We start from the raw sequence: 26,348 nt of genomic DNA, 5'->3' as shown, positions 1-26,348 counted from the left end.
TAAATTTTGCTCTTCTTCCACAAGTATATAAGTAGTCCCTTCTTTGCAGTGAATGCTTAGGACTTAGCAACTTCAAGATTACAAACAGAATATTGTATTCACACATAAATAGGGCTAATTTCAAGCCATTTCAGAATCTCACTTTGGAGCACTTTTGATGCTATAACAGCACAAAGCCTTCATTTCATTTGCTGTAAGACTCTTGGTCTGTGTTCTTTAGTGACATGAAAAAAGATAAGAGTCACAATTATTTTCTTCCCTTAAAGCCAACCGAAGGGTTTTTATGTTAATTCTTCCCTCCCTGGCTCTCGCTAAAAAGTAGTATAGGGGAATTCTATACAACGAAGAAACAATCCTTCATATAAATCATATTAAAATAGACAGTGGAAATGGTATGTAAATCCCACATTATTTAATAACAGAATATTGTTGATATTGTCAAAAACCAATTATGAATCATTCGATGTTGCATTCCTCTGGTTTTCAATTTTTTTGAATTTCCATACCGAAAACTATGTACTAATTTGAAGCTTACCATGAATTATTTCGAAGCATACTTAAAATCACTTTTCAAGATACCTTCCATGAAGTAAGAATACATTGTTGATTTGGATTCACAGCCTTTGGTAATGGACTAAAAAAGTCTAAGTAAATAGCAGTGAGCTTAAAGACAAGAAATTCCTCCTCAGAACTAAGTTTTCTTTCCTAGACCCCATTGTATCATACTCAGAGAAAGAAAATTATTTACATTACAGAGACTCTCACTTGCTTCATCAAGGAAATGAGGACTCTGAGTTTAGAAATACAATTTCCTCGCGCGATTGCTAAGTTTTGCAGTAATCTGTCCTTTCGGTGATTAACAATCATTAGATTGAATTCCCCTTTCAGATAATCACTCCCTTCAGAAGACTAATGCTGTGCGCTGAGAACAGGAAGGAAATGGAGGATTGGATGAGCTCACTGAAGTCTGTCCAGACCAGAGAGCCTTACGAGGTAAAGTGGCTTCTCTTCTGGCGCCTCATGTTCTTAGAAAACCAATTTTATCTGAAGAACTAAAGCTATATTCCACAAAGCAAAGTATGTGTAGATTCATTAAGTAACTTGCTTAAATCTGATATTGACATTTCTTCCTTTTTTTTTTTTTCTTTTCTTTTTTTTTTTTTTTTTTACTTAAAGGAAAGTGTTGTAAAAATTACGGATTTGAAACTTTAATCATAACTCATGCATTCCAAATGTTAACTCGCTGTCGTCTCCTTCTCTTGTTTGCCAAACCTGTGTCTCGTTTCTAGGTGGCCCAGTTTAACGTGGAACATTTCTCAGGGATGCATAACTGGTACGCTTGCTCCCATGCCCGACCCACTTTCTGTAACGTGTGCAGAGAGAGTCTTTCTGGAGTCACCTCCCACGGCCTGTCCTGCGAAGGTACTGTAGCGCCCAGCCTGCGTTCTCCCTCAGCACTGACCACTGTGGCAAGATGCTGCCACATCTTGTGGGTACTTCTGTGCCGCGAACAGAGAAACATCACCCCAGGAAAACGTTTCCCTCGGGTGGGAGCTGCATCTGGGAGCACCTCAGTGGGAACACAGTGTTTAAGTTACACTGCAGCTTAAAGTGGAGCTCGGAGCACACAGGACTGATGGGGAAATATTTTACCGAGAGAAAGATGATACGAATCATTAGGAAGGAAGTAGAAACCAAAATGTAGCATTTCGCTCCCGAGGAACTAGCAGGTGCTCCACAAAACATCTCTAGACTTTGTCTGTCATGCTGGTTTTCTAGAATTCTTTTTCTGTTCTGAATTGATTGCGGAGAACAAAACTTTCAGTGAGGACAGCACATACGCTGACAGAATTTCTGGTGTTTGTTATTTCTACTGTTATTTCTATTTCATTATTTTTTTAACTTTTTAAAATGTTTTTTTATTATTTTTGAGAGAGAGAGAGAGACAGACAGACAGAATGCGAGGGGGAGGGGCAGAGAGGGAGAAACAGAAGCCAAAACAGGTTCCAGGCTTTGAGCTGTCAGCACAGAGCCTGATGAGGGGCTCGAACCCACGAACCTTGAGATCATGACCTGAGCCAAAGTCGAGTGCTGAACCGACTGAGCCACCCAGGCGCCCCTCTATTTCGTTATTTTAAATGTTTTCTTTTATTTCATTTTATGTTTCATTTACATGGAGGCCATCCTTTTCTAAAAATAAGGCCAATGCTGTAGTTTCCGTATTAGGATTTGTGCATTTTTTAATTAAAAAGCAGTGACCAATAGAAGCAAATATACTAATAATTACCAAAAGAAAACTCATAACTTCTTTAGATTTATTTAATTCCGTACCTCAGTGAGCACACTTTACTTTCTGAACTATATCTAATATTAATACTGGCTTTTTTTTTCTCTAATACAGAAACGTCTTAATTTTGAATAGCTTTTTATTCTTGAATAATAAAATAGTAATAGAGTCACAGTTTTCGTTCATTTTAAGGTATAAAATCTGAGATACGTCATAGTTTCAGCTATTTAATATGAGACAGCACAGAGGTTGAGAATAGAGTTCCTCAGTTTTACCCTCAGGATTCTGGTTCCGCTCCCAGCATTACAAATGGTGACCAGGAGAAATAGTTCCACTGTTTTTGACTTCCATTTCCTCATATGTAAAACGGAGATAATAGTCATTTATATTATGTATAGATACTATGAAAATTAAGTGAGAGAATATAAACAGGAAAGCTACTTTTCTAGTCAAGTAACTTGGGGAAGTTAGTAGCTGTGCTGTGTAAGAAATCCATCCAGTGAATAATTGAAGATTGCAGCATGGCCTGATTGATGCATGAAAATGCATGAAAACAAACACTTGGAAGAGCCATTACACGTGTTTTGTTTTTTGTTTTTTGTTTTTTTAGATGTAAACAATGATTGCAAATCAGGTGTAATTACTCTTTATGACTTTAGTAATCTGAAAGGGTTCCTAGCTCTGAGTCTACTCTTACCCGGTCTGTAATACTCAGAGGTGTTCTTTCGAAGGTCCCCTTAGTGTTGCCTCCTAACCTCTTATTCCAAAAAAAAAAAAAAAAAAAAGCTAAAAAAAGATATCAGATCTGAGCTACTCTGTGATACCCTTCCGATTTGAGAATTAGGCATTATTAAATATATTTGTTTGTGAATTGAGTTTAAGCTGGGATGACTAAGTCGTTTCTAAACATTTTAAAGGAAAAATGAAAATTACATTAGCTGATGAGAATAAGAAACTTAAAAGTCTTTAAATAAGTTTGTTATGTTATTCTGTTAATAATGAAGTCTTCCTGACTTCTTTATGGTTCTTTATTGTATTTTTAAATAATAGTTTTAGAAGAATGTCTGTTAGTACTCATTTTCTCTGCTAATAAAAATTTTATTTTATTTTTTTTAATGTTTATTTACTTTTGAAAGAGAGAGAGAGAGAGAGAGCCTGAGCAGGGGAAGGACAGAGAGAGAGAGGGAGACAAAGAATCCGAAGCAGGCTCCAGGCTCTGAGCTGTCAACACAGAGCCCAGTGTGGAGCTTGAACTCATGAACTGTGAGATCATGGTCTGAGCTGAAGTCGGACACTTAACCGACAGAGCCACCCAGGAGCACCCCTCTGCTGATAAAAATTTTAAATCTGTGGCATCCTACCTTGGTATTGTTAGAAATACACCAGAAGGCTTTAAAAATCCCAAGGGTTTTATGAATGTGTAAAGAAGTTACCTTTTTATTTTATGAGAATGTGGTTATTTAGCATAATTTTCTTGTAATCCAAGTTATACTTAAACTTTAGAAACTACCTCCAAATCTGAATAAACTGCTCGCTTGATAAAACCAAAGGCATAGGATACAAGAAGCTTTAAAAGACATAACAAAGATGCAAACACACATAAAAAATTTCATTCACCTGTGACCATGAATAACTTTGTATTGGAATGGAAATCAGTTTCCAGTGTGTGAAACCATCACTACATTTACTTAATGTGTTTCACAGTAAAACAAGCTGTAATGATTTGTCTTCTGGGTTTGTGTTGAATAACTACTAAAATTGTTATTTTAAAGCCTTGCATACATGAAATAAATGAATGAAAAATAGAAGATAGAATACTTTTCGTAAATAATTCCCTAAATCAATTGAGAATGTTAATTATAATTTCAAAGCATAATTGTTCTTCACAATTATTTAAACAGTAATTGAACAAAAAAAAGTTAAATGGTGATTTTTTTTCTCTTTTAATCAATATCATCAAATATGTTAACATGGGACTCTATGACATAGCCAGTGTTGAACACTTAGAAAGATTCAGTGTGGTAGACTGGAAATTGCAGATAAAAAATCATAATTTGGTTACTTGTCAGTATATATTTTTAAGCTCTGTGGTTTTGAGATAATGGCTTTATAGGTCAGGGAAAAGTGATTTATTTCACAATAACTTATTTGGAGAAATCTAATTGTTGCCTAACAAAATTAAAGTGTTTATTAATAATTTCCATTCCTCAGTGACCATAATCACAGTCTGGTTTATTTTTTTATTATTATATGCTATATTAAGCAACTTCGCAATTTTCAAGACTCTTTGCATGAAGCACTTTATTATTACAAGTGTAATTTTTGTTTTTACTGAGCTGTTTGATTTTTCATGGCGAAATTTTTAAAAAGCTGTGAAATTATTCCCTGTTGCTCTCTTTTACTTCCTTCTCTGTAAAAAACAATTATTGACTATTAATACCAAATACCTACTTGTACTTAAAAAGCAAGCCTGGGGATTATGTTGCGAATAAAACTAAAACTAGGACCACATTTTTAAGAAACACCATAACAGATGAAAAGACCTAGGGATGCTAATTAACCTCAATTTTAAAATAGAACATGAGAGCGAAAGGGAGCAGGTCATGCGAAAACTGTTTTTCAAACTAAGCTTATACCTCCTATACTTCCTATAGTATAAGCTTATACTTCCTGTTTCTTTACACTACTGTTTATTGGCAATGAGATTCCATTAAAAAATTAGTTATTCTATATAAATCTGTGCTTGAGTCACAGAATCATTTAGAACAAAAGCTGTATGATTTCCAGGAAAGCATTTGTCAAGGTGCACAAAAGAGCAGATAAATGAAACTAATGTAGACTAATATTTCTCAAAAAAAAAAAAAAAACAGTTCAGCTTAAGTGACCTTTTACCTATTGGCTATCCATGACATCTGAAGCATTTTGAACATTATTTTACCTGACCCTCTCATTTGCATGCCACATTAAATTAGGACTGTCTTAAACCAGTGACATATAACCCATCATTTTAAATTTGTTAGCAGTTTACAGTTAGACATTAAAAAATCATGTGAAAAGGAGTCACCTTACATGTAGCATTTAGCAGCAGTTATCTTTGTTATTTCCACTAAAGTGATCTCAAACTTTTAATTATATTCTTTAAAATAAAACTTAGTACAATCAAAAAATATATTCTGAGAAGTCAGAAACAGGTGTAACGTCAGTATCCACTAATGCTTGGATAATTAGTGTCCTTAAAAGGATAAATCAGTTTAGTAGTACTCAAGTACTGATTTTCATAAGTAAGGGTTAATTTCTCAAATAATCTGTGGTTTACTTGTTTTTCATATATGAGCTGCTTCTTTCCTGGTTGTTTCCTCTTATTTCTCTCTCGTTTTTTTTTTTTTTATTTGATATTTGTATACATTGTAAAATGATTACCCAAATGGAACATGTCACCATCCGTAGTTATGGAATTTTTTCCTTATGATGAGAACTTTTAAGATTTACTCTCATAGCAACTTTCAAATATTCAATTCATTATATTAACTATACTCACCATTCTGTACATTACATCCCTGTGACTTAGTTATTTTAGTTGGTACTTTTGACTCCCTTCACCCATTTGGCCCAATTCCACGCCCCCACCTCTGGTAACCACCAATGTGTTTTCTGTTTCTATGAGCTTGGTTTTTTTGTGGGTTTGTTGTTGTTGTTTTTACAGTCTACCTAAAAGTCAGATCATAAGGTATCTGTCTTTCTCTCTTTGACTTCTTTCAACTTAGCATAATATCCTCTAGGTCCATCCGTGTTGTCTCAATAGGCAAGATTGCATTTTTTTATATCGCTGAATAATAGTCCATTGTGTAAATACATATACAGATACCACAATTTCTGTATGCATTTATCTATTGATGGACACTTAAGTTGTTTCTGTACCTTGCCTGTTACGAATAATGCTGTAATGAACACGAAGGTGCAGATGTCTTTTCAAGTTGGTGATTTCATTTTCTTCAGATAAATACCCAGAAATGGGATTGCTGGATTGTATTATAGTTCTATGTTTAATTTCTCGAGGAAACTCCATACTGTTTACTATAGTGGCTGCACCAATTTGCATTGCCACCAACAGTCCACAAGAGTTCCCTTTTGTTCAAATTCTTGCCAACACTAGTAATTTCTTACCTTTTTTATAATAGCCATCCTAACAGGTGTGAGGTGATATCTCATTGTGGTTTTGTATTTGCATTTCCCCAATGACTAGTGATATTGAGTATCTTTTCATTTCTCTGTTGGCCGTCAGTACGTCTTACTTACAAAAATGTCTGTTCAGATCCACTTCCCATTTTTTAAGTGGACTGCTTGGTTTTTGCTATTGACTTGTGTGAGTTCTTTGTATATTAATGTATATAAATGTTAACCCCTTATTGGATATATGATTTGTAAGTATTTTCTCCCATTCAGTATGTTGCCTTTCCATATTATTGATGGCTTCCTTGGCTGTGTAGAAACTTTTTAGTTTGATATAGTCCTGCTTATGTATTTTTGCTTTGTTGTCTGTGCTTTTGGTGTTAGACCCAAAAAATCATCTCCAAGACTGATGTCAAAGAGCTAAAGTCCAGGAATTTTCTTCTACGAGTTTTATGGTTTCCAGTATTACATTCAAGTCTTTAATACATTTTAGTTAACTTTTATGTACAGTTCAGTCCAGTTTTCATGAAAGTGGTCCAGTTTCATTCTTTTGCATATGGCTGTCCAGTTTCCCCAGCAACATTTATTAAAGACATCATTCTTTCTCCATTGTGTATTCATGGTCTCTTTGTCATGAATTAATTGGCCATATATGTGTGGATTTATTTCTGGGTTCTCTATTCTGTTCCATTGACCTATGTGTCCTACTCTGATTACTATAGCTTTATAACATAGTTTCAAATCAGGGATCATGATGCCTTCCACTTTGTTCCTTCTGAAGATTGCTTTGGCTATTTGGAGTCTTTTGTGGTTCCATAAAAATTTTAGAATTATTTGTTTTAGTTCTTTGAAAAATGCTGTTGGAATTTTGACAGGGATTGCATTGAATCTGTATATTGCTTTCAGTCCTATGGACATTTTTACATTATTAATTCTTCCAGTCCATTAGCATAGAATATTTTCCCCAGTTTATTTGTGTCTTCAGTTTCTTTCATCAATGTCTTGTAGGCTTCAGTGTCTCTTATGTCTCTTTTATAGGCTCCTTTTTAATATTATTGCTGAGCCAATTAGTGATGCATGTAGCGTATTTCTTCATCACTACTTTAGTCTACATTATGATGTAGTAATCCCAACAATAATGCTTTTAAAAGACAGTGCCATCTTTGTGACCCTTATCAACCTATTTCCCATGATGACTGGATATTTTCTCGACATACTTGCAATTTAAAACTCCTCTGAATTATCCTGTTCTTTATCTTACTGATATTTTCAAATCTTTCATTTTAAATATATTATATGGACAGAAAAATACAAATATCAGAGGAGTACAGCACATAGGATTTTTCACAAATGAAACACATTTATGTAATCAACATCCAGATTAAGAAATAGGATGTTACCAGCACCTCTGTATTACTAAATTTTGTTTAGTTCTGTGTTTGTGTGCGTATGTGACTGTTGTCTCCTTTCTCCTAAAGAACTAATTCTTTTGTATTCATTTCCTTTACGTTTTATTTATGAACAAGTAGAACCTCTCTAAGTAGCAATCTATAGATTGATAAAAAGCTTTATACATACATAGCCATATGTTTCATAAATACATGAATACCTTCTGGAAAGGTATTTTCAGAATACCTTTATTATTGTTGAAGAGTAATTTAAGATTTTAAATTATTGTTTTTCTTCTACCCCCTCCTTTTTAATTTCATGCTATGATTTCCTTTAATCATTATTCCAGAAGTATATATTCATTTAGAAATGGTTGACTTTTTTTTTTAGTGTGTAAATTCAAGGCTCACAAAAGATGTGCAGTGAGGGCAACAAATAATTGCAAATGGACGACTCTGGCCTCCATTGGGAAGGACATCATAGAGGACGAAGACGGAGTAAGCCCAGTTCTGTCTCTGGTCTCTTCCCAGTACCTCCTCTCTTTATTGTCTGCCCTGTGAAAAATGACAGAGTTGGTGGGAATATTTACTAGCAGGATGAAATGGAAGGTTTTGGTTAATTATGAGTTTCTATTTCCAGTTAGATCCTTCATAGTTGCCTTCAGCTCTTAAATTTTGAGGGAAATGTGCAGTGGCTGCTGTGCTGGGCTGGTGTTGTAGACCCCGACCCGACAAGTAAGATACTCTTTAAGGCTTAGCTCAGGTGTTTATTCAGATGTTCACTCCTCAGATGTTGGGGCCTCCTTTCAACAGTGACCCCCACCTTCAAAACCTTGTCTCCATTGCACCTTGCATTCAAATCTCTGATAGCACTTTGTAATCACTTTATGATAATGCCTTTACATTCATTGCTCCTCAGCTAGACTACAAATCCTGAAGGTCAGGGCTTTAGTCTTAATTATTTTTGTATCGCTACAGTGCTCTGGGCACAATAGATGTCAATAAATGTGGGCGAAATGAATGGATGCCATGAGTGGTACATATATTGATTCCACTGAGTAAGAAATATTTTAGATCTTCCCTAGGGTGAGAATGACGTCCTCCAGTCTTTAATTTGACTGCTCTTTACTCCTGCTGCACAGGTAGCTATGCCTCACCAATGGCTAGAGGGTAACTTGCCCGTGAGTGCCAAATGTGCTGTCTGTGACAAAACATGCGGGAGTGTTCTGCGTCTACAAGATTGGAAATGCCTTTGGTGTAAGACAATGGTGAGAGCCCTTTTTAATTCGTTCTTTTCATAGTTTTTTTAACCTATGTGATTTAGGGGAAAGGAATGTATGGTATAATAAAGCCTGGTAGCATGCCTGCCCATTGTAATGTTCATCTTTTTCAAAGTATTCCTTCCAGTCTGGTTACTTTTTAAATATCCTTCTTGCAATACTGTTGTTTTATATTTCCCTTGTCAAGACCTCTTTCCCACAGTTTTGTTGGGATATATGTATGTTATATAGATAAGTATTATTATGTAATATTTATATATTATATATTGTATATATTATTTATGTATTTACATAGTATATATATATTTATATATTACAAAGTTTTCTTGCATGTGTAAGGAAGCAGTGAGAAGTACACACAGCATAACATGGAATCAACAGCAAGGAATGGTCCTGTCCATGCCATACTATGTGAGTGCTGGGCTCTAGACTTCACGAGGGCAGTCAGAGCAGGAACTTACAGGGTGAACGCAGGCCACTCAGAGGGTGGCGTGGAGGGTGAGGAGGCAACCGCTGTGGGTGCTCATGTTAGCACTGGGCGATGCTGTCCAACTATGACAGTGATTGCCTTGCATTGGGCTGATTTTTTTGGTCTTGTTTTGAGTCTTGGAAGTCACTCCCCAGCCCCCCCAAAATGTGGAAAACTCATTTCTTTTAATCAGCATGATGTAGATCATCAAATGAAAAAGATGTGAGTATGATGCGTTGATTTCACAATGAGTGAGATTCATCCCATAGGCCATAAAGAAGATAAGTCCTGTATAGCTTCTTCGTCAAACCTGATAGGTAATCTGTTTCCTTCTCATTTTATTTTTTAAAAAACTTTTTAATGTTTATTTATTTTTAAGAGAGAGAGAGAGAGAGAGAGAGAGCGAGCATGAGCAGGGGAGGGGCAGGGAGAAAGGGAGACACAGAATCCAAAGCAGGCTCCCATGGACCACAAGATCATGACCTGTACCAAAGTCAGATGCTTAACCAACTGAAACACCTAGGGACCCCTGTTTCCTTTTTATTTATAAATCAAAGTGATTCCCTCTATCCTTATGCTTTTGTTATTCTTCATCAATTGCCCCTTTTATTAGCCACAGGTGTTACTTCTAATTTCTCTTATCCCATGTAATATATAAACCGTATTAGACGTTTCTCTTTGCAGTTTTGGTGCAACCATATCCCCTAAAACCCTCTTGTGGAATTCCTTATTTTATTTATCTTTTTTAAATTCTTTTTTTAAGTAATCTCTACACCCAGTGTGGGACTTGAACTCACAACCCCGAGATCATGAGTCACATGCTTTCCCAACTGAACCAGCCAGGCACATTCCTTATTTTAAAACAGTACTCCTGGCCCCTGGGTGGCTCAGTTAAGCATCCGACTTCGGCTCCAGTCGTGATCTTGCGGTTTGTGGGTTCAAGCCCCACATCAGGCTCTGTACCGACAGCTCAGAGCCTGGAGCCTACTTCAGATTCTGGGTCTCCCTCCTCTGATCACTCTCTGTCTCTCAAAAATGAATAAATGTTAAAGAAATTTTTTTTTTAATAATATAAAGAGTGCTCTCCAAAGGCCTGTAAGATAATGTTATAAACAAATAAGTAAAGTGTTCTCATAAATAAGATTTTAAAACTTTATCCCACCTAAGACTTCTTTTTTAGGGTGCAACCACTGATGTATGCTTCTACTGCTATTTTCATTAGTCTGTAGATCTATTTCTCTATTTCTAGAACTTCAGCTCTTTCTTTCTAACTTGTTGAAAAGAAAGCAGATTTTGTGTTTGACGAATTATTTTAGAAAGGTTTTATGAAAGTTGTCTTTACCTACAATATATAGGACTCTACTTGTATTGGTCCAGTCATTTTTAAACTTTGTTAATTTTAACAGTAGGAGTTGATTAGATATTTTACTTTCTCACCCTACTCACCCCTACCTTTAAAATTTTTCACAAACAGGATAGAAGGATTTTTACAGGATGTAGAAGCGGGTATTCTAGAATGTCTTCTCCCTTTTTTTTCTGGCAAACCTAGATATCACCTTATCTTGAAGTCATTCCTGACCTGTACTGCGTCCACTAGACACGCGGGTTTCTGGACCACCATCACCTTGTTACATCCTTCTCGGTCTTGTACTTCCTATACACGATCTTCCTGTATACGTCTTTGCATATTATTTTGCCTTTAAAATAATGTTTCCCACAGAGTGTCTAATTTGTAAAACAGTCATCTACTTTAAAACAAAACAAAGTAAGACCATAGTCTTTACTATGGTATTCACACAAGTGTGGTCTTACACAACTCTACTGAGTCAACTGCTAATTTTTTCAGTTGTCATCCAGTCTTTGGACATAGTTTTACCTTTTCTGTAAAAAGAGGGAAGAGGGGAGCCTGAGGGGCCCAGGTGGTTGAATGACGGACTCTTGGTTTCAGCTCAGGTCATGACCCCAGGGTTGTGGGATCAAGCCCCTGCATGGGGCTCCACGTTGACGTGGAGCCTGCTTAAGATTCTCTCTTTCTCTCCCTCTGCCCCATTTCCCCACTAACACTCCCTCTTTCTCTTTAAAATTAAAAAAAAAAAAAAAGTGAAGATACAATTTTGTCCTCTGCTTTTTTCATTTAACTTTGCTGTAAATATTTTTCTGTTTTGCTCTATGTGTCATGACCTTAGCCTAAATCGAGTCGGTTGCTTAACCGACTGAGCCGCCCAGGTTCCCCATTGAAATCTTTTTAAAACTATCTGTGCATGCTTGTTTTTTCTGAAATCCATTTGGGGATGTTAATTATTATAAATAATAATAAGGAACTGTCCAAAATTAGGTCATCAGTAGAATAAGAATCAGTATTTAATTTTAGTTATTTTCTCAAAAGTTTTGATAAATATGTGTTTAATTAACATGCCAATTTTCTAAAAAGACTAATGAAATAAAGCTGTATTAAGTAAATGCTTTATGAAGTGTCTGCTTTTACTGCTTAAAACATTTTAAGTCTCTCTGAGTAAGTACCTAAAGTATTGTAAATTCCCTGGGTTCTACTTAATAAGTTAGCCCTGCTCTTGTTCGAAATAGTATATTGACTACCCTTGAAACTTTGTTTTTACAGAATTCACATGTTTACTGGGTGTCTATGATGTTTATCACTTTCCAAGATAAGTGTATAATGATAGGACCTTTTCCTTTTCTCTACGGAGCCCATAGGCACAGATGTACTTATACCTATAAGAACATGAAAATGTTATTTTTAAAAAAAGATGTGAATAGAAAGTTATAGGACCACTGCAGAAAGAGGAGACACATTAAAAATTTCACGGATTTTCATGAAATTCCGTAAGAATGTTATAAGGTAGAGCCCATCATCTTTTTTATGGACGATGATATTGACAAGTACTAGTTAGCTTGCCTCCTTCCTCTCTCTCTCCCTTCCTCTGTACTCTGTTCCCTTCTCTTCCTCTCTCCTTGCCTTCACCAGGCATTTCCTTTTTTAAATTTTTATTTATTTTTGTGTTTTAAGTAATATCTCCACCCAGTGGGGGGGCTCGAATTTACAACCCCAAGATCATGAGTCATGTGCTCTGCTGACTGAACCAGCCAGGCATCCCTCACCAGGCATTTCTCGATATACACTACTTGCCCGAGGCCACCATGAAAGTAGGCTGCACAGAGTACATCAGATTCCCATCTCTAAAATAATTAGCTCATTCCTTAGAGTTATAAACATTATACCATGAAAGTAATTTATGAGTTACTGAATATCTTGTGATATTGTTGATCTTCAGTTATTAGTCCCATAGATGTAATCTATACCAAAAGAAAACATCAGTGTGTTTTTATGGTTCTTGAAGGCTTATTTGTTTGTTATTAGGTACACACTGCCTGCAAAGATTTATACCATCCTGTGTGTCCCCTTGGCCAGTGTAAAGTGTCTGTCATACCTCCAATTGCACTGAACAGCACCGATTCTGATGGTATGTATCATTGTGTAAATATGTATATTCTTGGTATTAAATGTTGATATGTGCATTCACTTTCCTAGAATAAATTGAACCGTAATTGGTTATTTTGGTCAGTTTTTATGTAATAATTCATTCAAATTGCTGAATCGTACCTTTAATTTTTTTAAGTTTATTTATTTTTTTAATAAATTTTTTTTATACGTTTACTTATTTTTGAGAGAGAAAGATAGACAGAGTGCAAGCGGGGAAAGGGCAGAGAGAGAGGGAGACACAGAATCCGAAGCAGGCTCCAGGCTCTGAGCTGTCAGCAGAGAGCCCGTCGTCGGGCTCGAACCCACAAACCTTGAGATCATGACCTGAGCCAAAGTTGGACGCTCAATCGACTGAGCCACCCAAGTGCCCCTAAGTTTATTTATTTTGAGAGAGAGAGAGAGAAAGAGAGAACAAGTGAGCTTGTGTAAGTAGGGGAGAGGCGGAGAGAGAGAATCCCAAGCAGGCTACACACTGTCAGCACAGAGCCCATCAGGGAGCTTGAAACATAAGATCATGATCTGAGCTGAAATCAAGAGTTGGAGGCCCAATCAACTGAGCCACCCAGGTGCCCCAGTACATTTAACTTTTATAAGAACATTTTAAAATTAAAATTTAACATAGTTATTATTACACTGGTGAAATTCCTACATATAAGACTTTTTACATTTCACATTTTACATTTCAGTAAATAAAATAAAATTACTCTGTAACAAAACGCAATCCAAAAAGGTTAACTTTATGTGTTTTTTTTCCCTCCATAATTTTGAAATTACCCATCAGCATAGCACTTATTGAAATCTGTTTTTCTATAATTTTCTTGAGGAATTTATATTCCTGTAAATTCCATCACTTTTTCCAGAATCTTACAACTTGGTTGTTAAGTGCTGAAGAACCTGTCTTCCTTCTAAGCAAACCATATTACAAAAGGCTTTTACCGTATACCATTAGTAATGTTTTGCATTGAAAAAGTGCCTGTGGCTTTCAAACTTTTTATATAAATTATGCCGATAGGTATTATAAATACAAGAATATTGGCTGCAGAATATGTAATTTTTTAAAATCTGTGCTGTTAACAGCCCTCCCCCAAGCCCTGCTATAATAAGGTTCTATTACTCATGATAACTTTCAAAATATTTTCTAAAGCCTCATGAAGGAGAAATTAAAATATCTTATAATGCTGAATATGAATATGAATTCTTTGACAAATGTGAATTGACAGACTGTGATCAGTTTCTGATAATTGAGTGTTAAGGTAGGTGGTATATCTCAAATATCTATGATTAACACTTTTCCCATCTGTGCTAGGATTTTTCATTATAGAGCATATTATAAGACATAACTTCTGTAGTCTTATTGTGTAAATAATAAACCTGTCTCCATTTTGGGGGCTAAATTATAATTTATTGTTCAAGTAATAAACAAGGTTCTTTATGAATTTATGTTCTTTTCTCTGAAGTTTCATTAATGGTTTAATAGAGACAGCTGTACATATTGTACTGTGTTGTTGTTTTTTTGTTTTTTTTTTTACAGGTTTCTGTAGAGCGACATTTTCATTCTGTGTTAGTCCTCTATTGGTTTTTGTCAATTCTAAGAGTGGAGATAATCAGGGAGTAAAGTTCCTTCGTCGATTTAAACAGTTGCTAAATCCGGCTCAGGTGTTTGATTTAATGAACGGAGGTCCTCATTTAGGGTAATTGATTATTGATTAATCTCATTAGAATGAAATGTAGCACCAAGCATGAAATGTTTGATTTTTCAGTTCATGAAGATTGTCAATTCATCTAGACATCTCTATGTTGATCTTCCCACTCCTCCCTTTTTAAAGCTCTAATTATACGTTTTAACTTCCCCTTTTTGATATTTATACAACTTCCTTATGTGCTGAAAATCCCAAAATTTGTTTAGAAAATGTTTCAGAATATATCATACATCAAATAGTACTAACAGTTTACTTAGCTTTGAGAAGGAACCTGTGTAAATATAGAAATACGTGATAATTTTAGAAAATGATCTGAGTGGAAGGCTAGCATTGATTTTTATATAATACAAATAATCAATTATTTAACCAAAGCACAGATACTATTGCAGGTCCCAGGGATTGGAGACTCATTCATACAAATGACAAAAAATACTGTTGTTGATTGTTCTTTTCAGCTTTCTGGAATATCCTATGACTTACAATCTGAAAAAAAATTAAATGTATTTTCAGTGAGGGAAAATATACCTTCTGGTACTTTAAATACATTTTTAGTGTATGCATATGATTTTGTTGAAGAGGTGATACAGTGTCATTAGAACCAGGGGCCTGCAACCTCTCCATGATTTACTTCTGTCAACTCAACTTTTCTCTTAAAGCATGAACACAGAAGTGGGAATGGGGATTTTAGGTACCCCCAGAAGGCCCTTACCCTTTCCTGTCCTTTCTATCTCTTGCCTCAGTCTTTGTGCTTCTTTCCACTTTAGCTCTTCAGAGTCTTTCTCCTTGTTCCCACTGCCTTCTTGCCAAGTCTCAGGCCCTTCTGAGCCCATGGATGTTCATCTTTTTCATCTGTCTCCAACCCCTTCCCTGGGTTCTGGTATTTCCTTACCTGGCTTCTCCCCTCACTTGTGTCTTTTCCGTTGCTGGTTAGCTGTGTCTTCCTTTCTAGCACATCTGTTTAATAATCCTTCACAGTTCCAATATCTTACATTCTTAACATTTCCTTTTCTCACCTATATAATTCCAAGGAAGGCCCTTTGTGAAACCTCTTGAGATTGTCTCTATATTTTTTAGATTTCCCACAATACTTGAGGTGTACAAAGGTACATTCAGAAGGTGCAATGTGTCAAAAGTTGAGATGAAGGAAAAGGAATATAAAAGTAAAAAAGACTGACCCAAGTCTAGGGGATGAGGCGGAGGAAAAGCGAGTGGGTGTCCGAAAAGTGATACATCGACAAGGTTTGGTGGGTCTCTTTAGAAACTGCCTTGAGCATCAATAGTATCAGTGCCCTAGATTCACCATCCCTGGTTGGTAGTATACTATTCTTAAGGAAATAACATATCCTTATAATGGAAAGAAAAAAAAGTCACTACTTTTACCATGTTGTATCCCTTACCTTTCATTCTCTTTCCCGGGTCTGCTTCTTTGTTTTCTCATTTCCAACTCCCTTTTCCACCTAATTTTATCTCCCATTTCTACTTATAATCCCCTTTCCTCCTTACGATTAAGAAGTTTTCTTGAGTTAAGAATTGCACTTTAATTTTTATAGTATAATTAATATGTAAGAGTTCTTATAGTTATCTGAACATGAATACCAACAAATACAGAATAACAAAGAATTGGGGGAAGTGATTTTCATTTATTTGTATTAAAATAAAATCCTTTTTACTTTCAGTTTAAGATTATTCCAGAAGTTTGACAACTTTCGAATTCTTGTTTGTGGAGGAGATGGAAGTGTAGGTTGGGTTTTGTCAGAAATTGATAAGCTCAACTTGAATAAACAGGCAAGTACTCAGTCTTTCCTGACTCATTAACTACATTAACATGTACTCATTAGCATGCACGTATGCTAATCTGCTGACCAGGGAGGTGCAGAAATGCCATAGCTCCTGTTTCTCAGCTTGTCTGAGGTCTCCCTGTTGTATTCTCTTTCAGTGTCAGCTGGGAGTATTGCCCTTGGGTACAGGAAATGACCTTGCCCGCGTTCTGGGCTGGGGAGGTTCATATGATGACGACACCCAACTTCCTCAGATACTAGAGAAGCTGGAACGAGCCAGTACCAAAATGCTAGACAGGTAAAAGAGAATTTTCTTCCAAAACCAGACTGAATATGGCCTACTAAATCATTTTTGGCAGTTTAAATTTTACGAATTGTAAGCCCCATGAGGACAGAGACTTCCTGGTCCTACCTACTCTTTTCACGCCTGAGGTCTAGGACAGAGCCCAGCGTAGAGTAGACACTCAATAAATATATTTTTTGAGTGAATGAATGAATTGTAACAATAACTGAGAAAACTAGTCTAATGAACCCACTATTTTATTTTATTTTATTTTATATACAGAAGGTATCTTTTTATCTTTATTTTTTAAATATGAAATTTATTGTCAAATTGGTTTCCATACAACACCCAGTGCTCATCCCAACAGGTGCCCTCCTCAATGCCCATCACCCACTTTCTCCTCTCTCCCTCCCCCCATCAATTCTCAGTTTATTCTCTATTTTAAAAACAGAAGGCTATGCTGATACAGCAATTACTTGTCCTTGTTCTTCAGGTCAGAAAGCTTCAATGGTTCATTTTGTGTGGGGGCTTTTGATGACTGTAATAGGTCATATAACAGGCCCCATCACCTTGTGGCTTCATTAAAGCTACGGAAGACACATAAAGTTTAGATTTGTTAGAATATCACTTCTTAATTATTGCATACTAAGAATGAATTGAACCAACAAAGAACTGAATACTAAAAAAGATAATCCTTTCCCAGGGACCGAGAAATATTAGAAAGACCTCTTCATATCAAGGTGTTTATGATGTCCTGACCACATCTCAACCTCTTTTCTCTAAACGCCCCACGTATAAAAAAGAAATCACCGTATGTGTACCCTGAATATTCTAGAGGAGGTGTTTAGGATTGGAGTTTAGGAGCAACAGGACTCAGTACGCAGTAACCAACCCCCCCCCCCCACCACCACCACCATAAGTAGAAGACAAATGTCAAAATATCATTATGGACTTAAGCTAGCATGAATCAAAACAACTTTGATAGGATTAGCCATCTGTGGAACTGTTCCCGAAAATAACAAAATCTCATCAGGGAGTCACCAATCTAAAATGTAATTACTCTAAAATGAGCTATAACCTAATTAATTGTAACCTTGCCTGTCCTAAGGTAATGTTGTAATGGTCGATTCTTTTGCTGACAGAATATTTCAAAAGAGAGCTGGGTGGTACAGCATTTGTCTAAAGTTATGGTTATCCCAAACTATTCAGGAGAGGGATACCCCGGTCATTTAGGTGCCTAAAGGGGCTTCTGTCTCCAGTCTTTAAAAGACCCTAGAGGTGATTTCCCAGTTCTGTGCTTACCAAACTATGCAGGGTATTTGAAATGGCTTTTTGCTGCAAATTTAAACACTGTTCTCGTTGCACCCCAAGAATAGAAAAGTCAGAATTCATTGCATTAGTGAAGAAGGGGAAGTTTTACTATGTATGTGCATTTCTTACTTCATGGAGTTTGGAAGTCACTAACCAGAGAACTGGTAAGATATGGAAATCATAAAGCATGAATTCAGCATTTTATGAGATTGCCAAAAATTCCATCTCTTTTTTCCAGTATCTGGTTGTCTTAGATACAATAAACCATAGTTTGTGCAGACTTGTGCATATGTATGAGAACAGAGTCTGTTTATTAAATTTTAAAGGAATTTTAGACCAAAGACTTTTCTCCCTTCAGGTGGAGTATAATGACCTATGAACTCAAGTTGCCTCCAAAAGCTTCTCTACTTCCAGAACCTCCAGAAGCATCCGAAGAATTTTATGTAAGACTTTAACCTTTTGCCTATTTATCATTTGGAAATAGGGGTGAATATCTTGACCAAGTAAGAAAACTTTATAAGATACGGTAGCATGCTTGCTTAGTTTTATTTTTTATTATTTTGGGTATGGGTTCATTGACCGCTTCTAGTCTTCTCTCTCAGAAGGAAGAATTCATACGATGCAGGTTAGAGTCGTTCTATGACCACCCACACTGGAAACGTGAAGTTAGCCACATCACTCACTGTCATGGGCCCCTGTTACTTTATCTATAGAACAAGGTTGCAATGTTGGAAAGAGTTAATGCAGTAACAAATGTGTGCAAAGCACCAGGCATGCAAGTTCCCCTTCCTCACCCCTGATGGTTCCCCCTGATATTCCACCTGCCTGCTTCATTTTACCAACAGGGCTCCAGGGCAGGCCAGCTGATGACAGGTTCCTGTTAGCTTTTACTCAACTTCTGCTTTGGCCATGATCACCTGTCTATTAGGTGTTAGCTCAGCTCCCTTAAGCAATTTGCAAACACACTAATACTTGTGGCCAGAGTATTATATAATTTCTTCCTACTTTGCGTGCTCTGTGGAGTGTTCACCATTATAGGTTTCCAGTTTAAGCCTGCTGATCATGATAAAAACAAAGGAAAAAAGACAGCGCACTTTTTTCCATCCCTGGTACAGACCATTAACTACAGTTTTTAGATGTTCTTAAAGATTCAGCATTTTGATTAAACCTCAAAGCACTGGAGAATTAAAACAGACCCTACTTTTCAAAGGATTACTCTGTGACTAACAAGACCGTTTGGTCTATAATAACTTATTTTTCCCTCTAGGAAAATTCATCTGTTTATAGTTGAAATCTTTATTTTGTCATTAAGAAAATTATGGTCTTGTCAAAACTGAGGAAAGGAATGATAACTAGAAACATGGGGCTATGCCTTAAACCAGCTAATTATATAATGCCCTTTTCTCACATAAAGGTAGCAAAAACTGCCTCTAAAAATATGGAAAATACAAAAATGTATGAAAAAATAATCTTACTTCTAGTCCTAACACCCAAGGATAATTGCTATTAAGGATTAATATATTTACTATTTTCTTTCTAGCAGCATTTTTATTTATAGTATTATTTTATCCAACTACAAATATAATACATGTTTTTATAGGAACCAGTCTTTTTTCTTAATAGTATTTTTGTAAACGCTATTAATTTTCTCCCCAAAGAGACAAAAGGGGGAATTCTTTTGCTCTACTTACTTAAGAGATGTCTACTTCCTAGCATGAAAAATAAAGGTAAACCATTTTACTTTTATTGCATATGTATAGTCGTTAAATACGAGATATGGTTGTAACTACATGGAAGAAATCTCTTTTTTAGTATAAAAGGTTTTGAATGAAACAGTTTATTTTGGTTTCCTATTAAAATATTTCATAACAAAGGAATAGCATGCCTTCAGAATACACGTTAAGTGAGTGTTCTACATCATTCTGACTCATCACCATGTGACTTTTTTACCTTTAAGACTGTAAGAACAGCAAGCTGAACCTTCCTTCTTAGGCCCAACCTAATTTCCCAGCTTATATATTTTTTATCCGTTTTAAATTCCTTTATGCGTGACTGTGAAATTACTACTTTTTCAGTTTTCCTTAAAAGGACACAAATGTGGTTGAACTTCCTGATTATCTTATTAACTTAGCATTCCGCTGGCACCGTAGAATTGCAGAGTTTAAAGAACTGTGACAGTTTTGTTGATGAACTCCTTATGGCCATAATTAAGTAATTCTGTTTCCTGTTATACTTTTTAAACATTGAAAAAGTAGTGATTCCACGATTTCCTCCAATAACAATGATTCTATTGATACTCACTGGTAGAAAACACATTGTTGATATTTAGTGTGAAATCCCCATGCTGTCATGTCCTTTTCTCCCGTACCCCTTTATGAATGGATATGTATCCTTCCAGCGATATCATGCTTAGTTCACTCCTGTCCTCACCTCAGGTATCACTTGCTCCAAGCAGCCACCCCTCATCCCCCAAGTCCCACTACTGTCTCCTTCTTGGGAGTTCCATAGCCCCCTTCCATTATCACCTGCCATTATCTTGGTGCAATTGTCCTGTCACGGTGCGGCAACATGTTATCCATTCACCATTATATTGTCATCTCGTGTCATGACTGACACAAAGCGGGCAATTAATAAAAAATTCTTATTGTTAATTTTTTGTCTAAATACCACACACTTTTGGAACTAGGAGCATCTTGGCATCAAAGCCTTCTGACCTTGTCTGTTTCTCGGAAGCCAGATTCCTATTGCTTTCCAATTGGTTTCAAAGCTTTTTGATGTAAGAGTCATATTTTTAGTCTCTTTTGTATCATACCTAAATCACACCAGTCTAGTGAGTCAATAGATGCTCACTTATTGATGGTAAGGTCATAAAAAAGAGGATGTGAACTGCTGTACCTCCATCCTGACAACAGGAACGAATGGCTTCAAATCCCTGGAAACGAAATTCTTCCTATTAGTTTATTTTTTTAATTTGCTCTTAGAGAAAGCTCCTCTCCCCTCAATTCTTTGTTTCCTAGATGCTTGGTAACAGCATGCTAAGATGTTATAACGTTATTTTTTCATTCACTTAACAATATTAAATGCCTGTTGGCATCCGGGAGTAGACATAGAAGATTTGCCCTCCAGCTCCAGTCAGCTTAGAGTGCCGATTCCCAAGCTGTGTGCAGGGGGCCTCCAGGCACTCACTCTGGTGAATTCAGAGGGCTACCATAAGATGTGTTCAAATTTCAAAGAGAATTTAATTGTAATACTCAACATCTTATTGGACAGCACACAGCTTGAAGTACTGGACAGTTGAAACATCATTGCACTACACTTCTTTTGATGACATCACATTTTTGCGAAGCTTGGGTTCTCAGTAGTCACTGTGACAAAAAGCAAACACCACACAAAAGTCAGTGTTGAATAGGAAATGAGAGAGTTCTTGTCCAACCTGATTCCAAGGCTTGAGACGTACACAGTGCCTACAGGCTCACAGCTCGTTATTTAAGAGTTAAATATGATACTATTTTTTCTTTTAATTTATGTGTATTATTTTTTCAAGTGGCTATTAAGTTGTTAGGACATAAATACTAAGTTGTGTGTACTTAACTACTGTTAGCCGTTCCTTTAGGCCTAGGGGTATGTGACAAAATCATTCAGACATTAAGGATGCCACAAAGCGAGAAAGCTGGAGAATATATTTTGAGGGACAGACAATAAATGATCAGCTATGTTTAGGTTATTTTCAGGGTATAATGGCTGCACAGAAGAGAGGGCTCTCAGTCTGGTAAGTTCAGTGAAGTCTTTGCAGAAGAGATTGTACCTAAACTGGGTTTTCAGCACAAAGAGAAGTAGGAATTAGCCAGTTGAAAAAGAGCATCATGTAGAGCTTGATAGTAAGGAGCTTCATACATTTGGGACACTACAAGTAATTCTGTTGAGTTAGAGCTCATGGTGCAAAGGAAGAGCATCAAAAGACATGACAGTGGAGAGAAAGAGGGTTCAGATCATGGAGAATCCTGGGAATTGTGGAAGGTGTTGCATGTTAGCTGAAGAATTTTGACTCTGTCTGGAAAGTAGGAAGATCCCCTCTAACATGTTAGGTAGAGATGTGTCATGCTCAGATTTGTGTTTCAGATTAATGATGCACTTGAGAAATGACAAAATTTATATTTGACAGTTAACCAAAGATCAGGACTTGCTTGGAGTGGGGGGGTGGGGGGTGGGGCGGGAATAATAGTGGGATAAGCTGCAGACCTGGCCCCCTAGTTTGTCTTTTCTTCATTAGCCCAGGATCGTGGGAAAATCACACAACTTCACTGAGCCTTAGGTTCCTTGGCTGTAAAACAGAACAATTAATGGGATAAATATGTATCGAATATTTCATCACAGTGTCTGTACACAATAAAAATGTTAACTATTATTCTTACCTTACCTTCCTGACTCTAAGTGACTACATAATAGCTTAATAAGGGACATCAATAATTTTATCTTTGGACATAGAGGTTATTTCATTTTCCTCTGGAAGAGGTTGTATTCTTTGCCTTTGCTTATTTTTAACAGGCAAAAACTTGGATTTTTACATGTAATTTCAAAGGGAATTACTGACAGTATAAAATACTTTCCCCTACCTTCTTAGGCTCTATGACAATCTATCCTGTAGGGAAAAGAAATGAAACTAATCATTTTGAAAAATACTTCCTTTCTTTGCTTTTTTAAAAGATGTATTTTCATTTTTCTGATCTTGAGTATAAAGATACAACTTTTAATGTTTACACTGGAAGATGAATAAAGTGGATTTGCAAGTGAACACAACATTGCGTGAGGCTTTGAGGCTCCTCCCCTCCCATCCTTTCCTTAATGTAAGAATTCCTTTCTATACGTGGTCTGCCTCTGAAGAAAGTAAGATAGAAATGTAAAAGAGTGACATACTGATTAGCCACTCATGGAACTGGGCAGAAATCGGGAATGAGATCTCTTTGGAAAGACGCTAGTCAGGAAGGCTTTAAGGAGGGGGGTTGGTAACTGAATCTGCATTTAAGTCTGAATGACGTGGTGCCAATGGGTAAGAAGCAACAAAAGGATATCAGAGAAGGGCGGAAGAACACAGGAGGCCAGCTGGAACAGAGCAGGTGGTTTACACTGGAAATTTTTGAGCTGTAGGACGTTGTAGATATTGGAGGCAAACATTTGATGGAAGGCTCTGAATAGAGGCTGTTTAAATACTGTGCACATGTTTGCATATTAGGAAGATCTGTTCTTTCAACAGAATCTTACATTTTGAGTCAAACAGAAAAGGGGAGACAGGACTCCCTGAGCATTTTGATTACTTCCTAATTTGAGAGATTTATTTACATGGCTGTATGACAGGGTACTCAACATTCTAAAAAACTTTTTATTGAATTGTGCACCCAGAAAAGTGCACCAATCATAAATGTACGGTTGGTAAGTTTCCACAAGCTGAATACACCCATGTAATCAACATGCAGATCACAAGGCAGTATTATCAGCGTGCTGTGAGCCCCCACAGGCCCTCTTCCATTCACCACCCTCCCCTCCCACCCCAGGAACCACTTTCCCGGTTTCTAACAGCATAGATTATTTTTGTCCATTCTGCGCTTTATAAAATGAATCATTTTGTAAGCAGTTCTTTTCTGAATCCTTTTATTCAACATTATGTCTGTGAGATTCATCCGTGTTATGGCATAGCTGTAAACCACGCATTCTCATTGCCCCCATCTAGTCCATTGCGAGGATATACTACAATGTGTTATCCATTCTGCATTTGAGTGAATGCTGCTATGAACATTTTCTATCACATGTCTTTTGGTGAACGCACATCACATTTCTCTGGGTGTGTGTGTGTGTGTGTGTGTGTGTGTGTGTGTGTGTATATGGAAATCGGATTGTTGGATCCTATGCTATATGCATATGTTTGGCTTTGAAAGACACCCAGCAGTTTTCTCGTGTTTATACCAATGCCTGCTCTCCCACCAGCAGTGAATGAGACTTCTGTAGCTCTACAACCTTGCCAATATTTGGCATTTTCCAGGCATTGTTGCTGCTATTTCATTTTAACTCTTCTGGCAAATACAGTGGAACTTCACTGTGGTTTTATTTTGTGTTTGCCTGACAGCTGATGAGGCTGATTTCCTTTCATCTGTTTGTGGACCATTTTTTTTTTTATCCTCCTCTTTAAATTTCTAGTCTTTAGCCCATTTTTCATTGGGTTGTCTGGCTTTTTTTTTTGTGCCTACCTGGAGGAGTTCTTTATGTGTTCAGCCATTCGACATTTTTTTCTAATTTAATGGATTTTAGGGTTTTTTCTAAGACTATAGATTAAGGAATTTCAGAAACTAAAAGCCTTTTATAGAAGGGAAGTATTTATCTATTTTGTATGATGACTTTTCATATAATTCATTATAGTCACGGCACTGTGTCACATGTGTCTTAAATGATCCCATTTTGGAAGTGGTAATAAACTGAGTTGTATAAATGCCAGCAACAATAATACAGTGTAGGCTTTTTACTTTTTCAGATGACAATTTATGAGGACTCAGTTGCAGCTCATCTTACAAAAATCCTCAATTCTGAGGAACATGCCGTGGTCATATCATCTGCCAAGTGAGTAATGGAGTTCAAGTCATGAAAGAGTTATATGGTGAAAATGAAAGGACAGCTTGTTCCTACCATTTATGTCACTTTTTTTGTGATTCCCCCGCCCCCCCAAAAAATATTGGTGAAGTAGCTTATAAAGTTAGAGTAGCTTATAAAGTTAGATATACTAAACTTGCATTGGTTTTTTTAAAAATCACTTTAGCATCTTATTTGCAGTGAAGTATATATTTAGAGGGGGTTTTTAATGCTTAATTTGAAATATTTTTATCAGAAAGGTGTGATATGAATTAGAGTTTAATTAATCTAAGTTCCTATTTAAAGAAGCATTTATGATTATAACATGGAAAACACATTTCACCATAATTTATTATTTCCATAAACACTACTCTTTAGGAACTGTTTACATCAGGCAAGGGAAAATATTGAAGAGATTTTTCAAAGTGACATTTATCAGCATGTTAGAATTCCATAATTATATTTTAATTCAAAGTTATCAGATTTTAGTTAAGTTGATTCTGTACATGGAGCCAAAGCTACTTGATTTTATTATCTTAAATGTTGCCTGCCCGGAATTTAGAATTTAGTTTTGAAATATCCTATACTGATATCCTGAGAGCTGGAAAGTCAACTAGAGTAAGGGGTAAAACCCGCTGAAATTTTCAACTGATAAGCAAAGGTCAAAGCATGCTTTAGGATTCTGGCTTAGCAAGGAAATATTACTGTTATACAGAAAGAGGAGACAAAGAAGAAGTAAAGAAAGGGAGTGAGGGACTGGGGAAGTAGTGGGAGGAAAAATACACAAACCTTAGTATATTATATATTTAATTTGCAAAACTCAAGGGAAGACCAGATAAATCATTACAAACAAATTTGCTTGTGACAGAGTACAAAGTAACGACTGCTTTTGCTGCCATAACCCCCAGGAATAGGAAACCGGGCTGAGCAATAGGAAGGGTATTGCTTAAGGAATAATAGGAAGGAACAGCTTAAGGCAGGGGAGCAGAATGGTTGCCCAGAGAGGTGGGCAGCAGATGCTCTGATGCACAGTGCTGCTGGTGGGCTTTTGCTGCTGTTGTTTGGTTGGGCGTTTTCTTTTTTTAAATTTTTTTAATGTTTATTATTTTTGAGAGAGAGGGAGAGACAGAGGCACAAGCAGGGAATGGGTAGAGAGAGAGAGGGAAACACAGAATCGGAAGCAGGCTCCAGGCTCTGAGCTGTCAGCACAGAGCCCGACATGGGGCTTGAACCCATGAACCGCGAGATCATGACCTGAGTCGAAGTCGGACGCTCCACCGACCGAGCCACCCAGGCACCCCTGGTTGGGTGTTTTCTGACAAGTTGCATGGCTTATGGTGAAATGTAAAAATCTCCAGTTCCTCCCAAGCCTCAGCACTCCCTAGGCCTTCCTCATACTGGGCCAAATTTATAAATATACCCACGTCATTCCTTAGGTACTTCTTAAGTTACTTCTACAAGGAAGACATTTGCGCTTGCCACCCTTGCTCTATGAATCAAATGCTTTTTTTTATAGGACATTTTAGAAGCTAATGCTAGAAAAAATGGAAAGCTGATTGGAAACTTTT

At 36.6% G+C, this 26,348-nt stretch overlaps 1 protein-coding gene across 3 annotated transcripts in view; it reads left to right on the top strand.

Moving 5' to 3' along the window:
• The window catches only part of DGKH (diacylglycerol kinase eta), a 163,343-nt gene that overhangs the window by 95,618 nt on the left and 41,377 nt on the right, over nt 1–26,348 (top strand). For all 3 annotated transcript variants that reach the window (XM_042926959.1, XM_042926979.1, XM_042926969.1), the window contains 10 exons: nt 889–993; nt 1,290–1,422; nt 8,237–8,343; nt 8,988–9,113; nt 12,971–13,073; nt 14,625–14,784; nt 16,470–16,578; nt 16,730–16,869; nt 18,524–18,608; nt 24,686–24,771. In XM_042926959.1, the coding sequence (XP_042782893.1) occupies nt 889–993; nt 1,290–1,422; nt 8,237–8,343; nt 8,988–9,113; nt 12,971–13,073; nt 14,625–14,784; nt 16,470–16,578; nt 16,730–16,869; nt 18,524–18,608; nt 24,686–24,771 (1,154 nt within the window). The remainder of the gene's footprint in view (nt 1–888; nt 994–1,289; nt 1,423–8,236; nt 8,344–8,987; nt 9,114–12,970; nt 13,074–14,624; nt 14,785–16,469; nt 16,579–16,729; nt 16,870–18,523; nt 18,609–24,685; nt 24,772–26,348) is intronic.

Source organism: Panthera leo, chromosome A1 (assembly GCF_018350215.1).
Source record: "Panthera leo isolate Ple1 chromosome A1, P.leo_Ple1_pat1.1, whole genome shotgun sequence".
Lineage (NCBI taxonomy): Eukaryota > Metazoa > Chordata > Mammalia > Carnivora > Felidae > Panthera > Panthera leo.
Note: the sequence above shows the minus strand (reverse complement) of the source record. Positions and strands in the feature narration are given on the sequence as shown.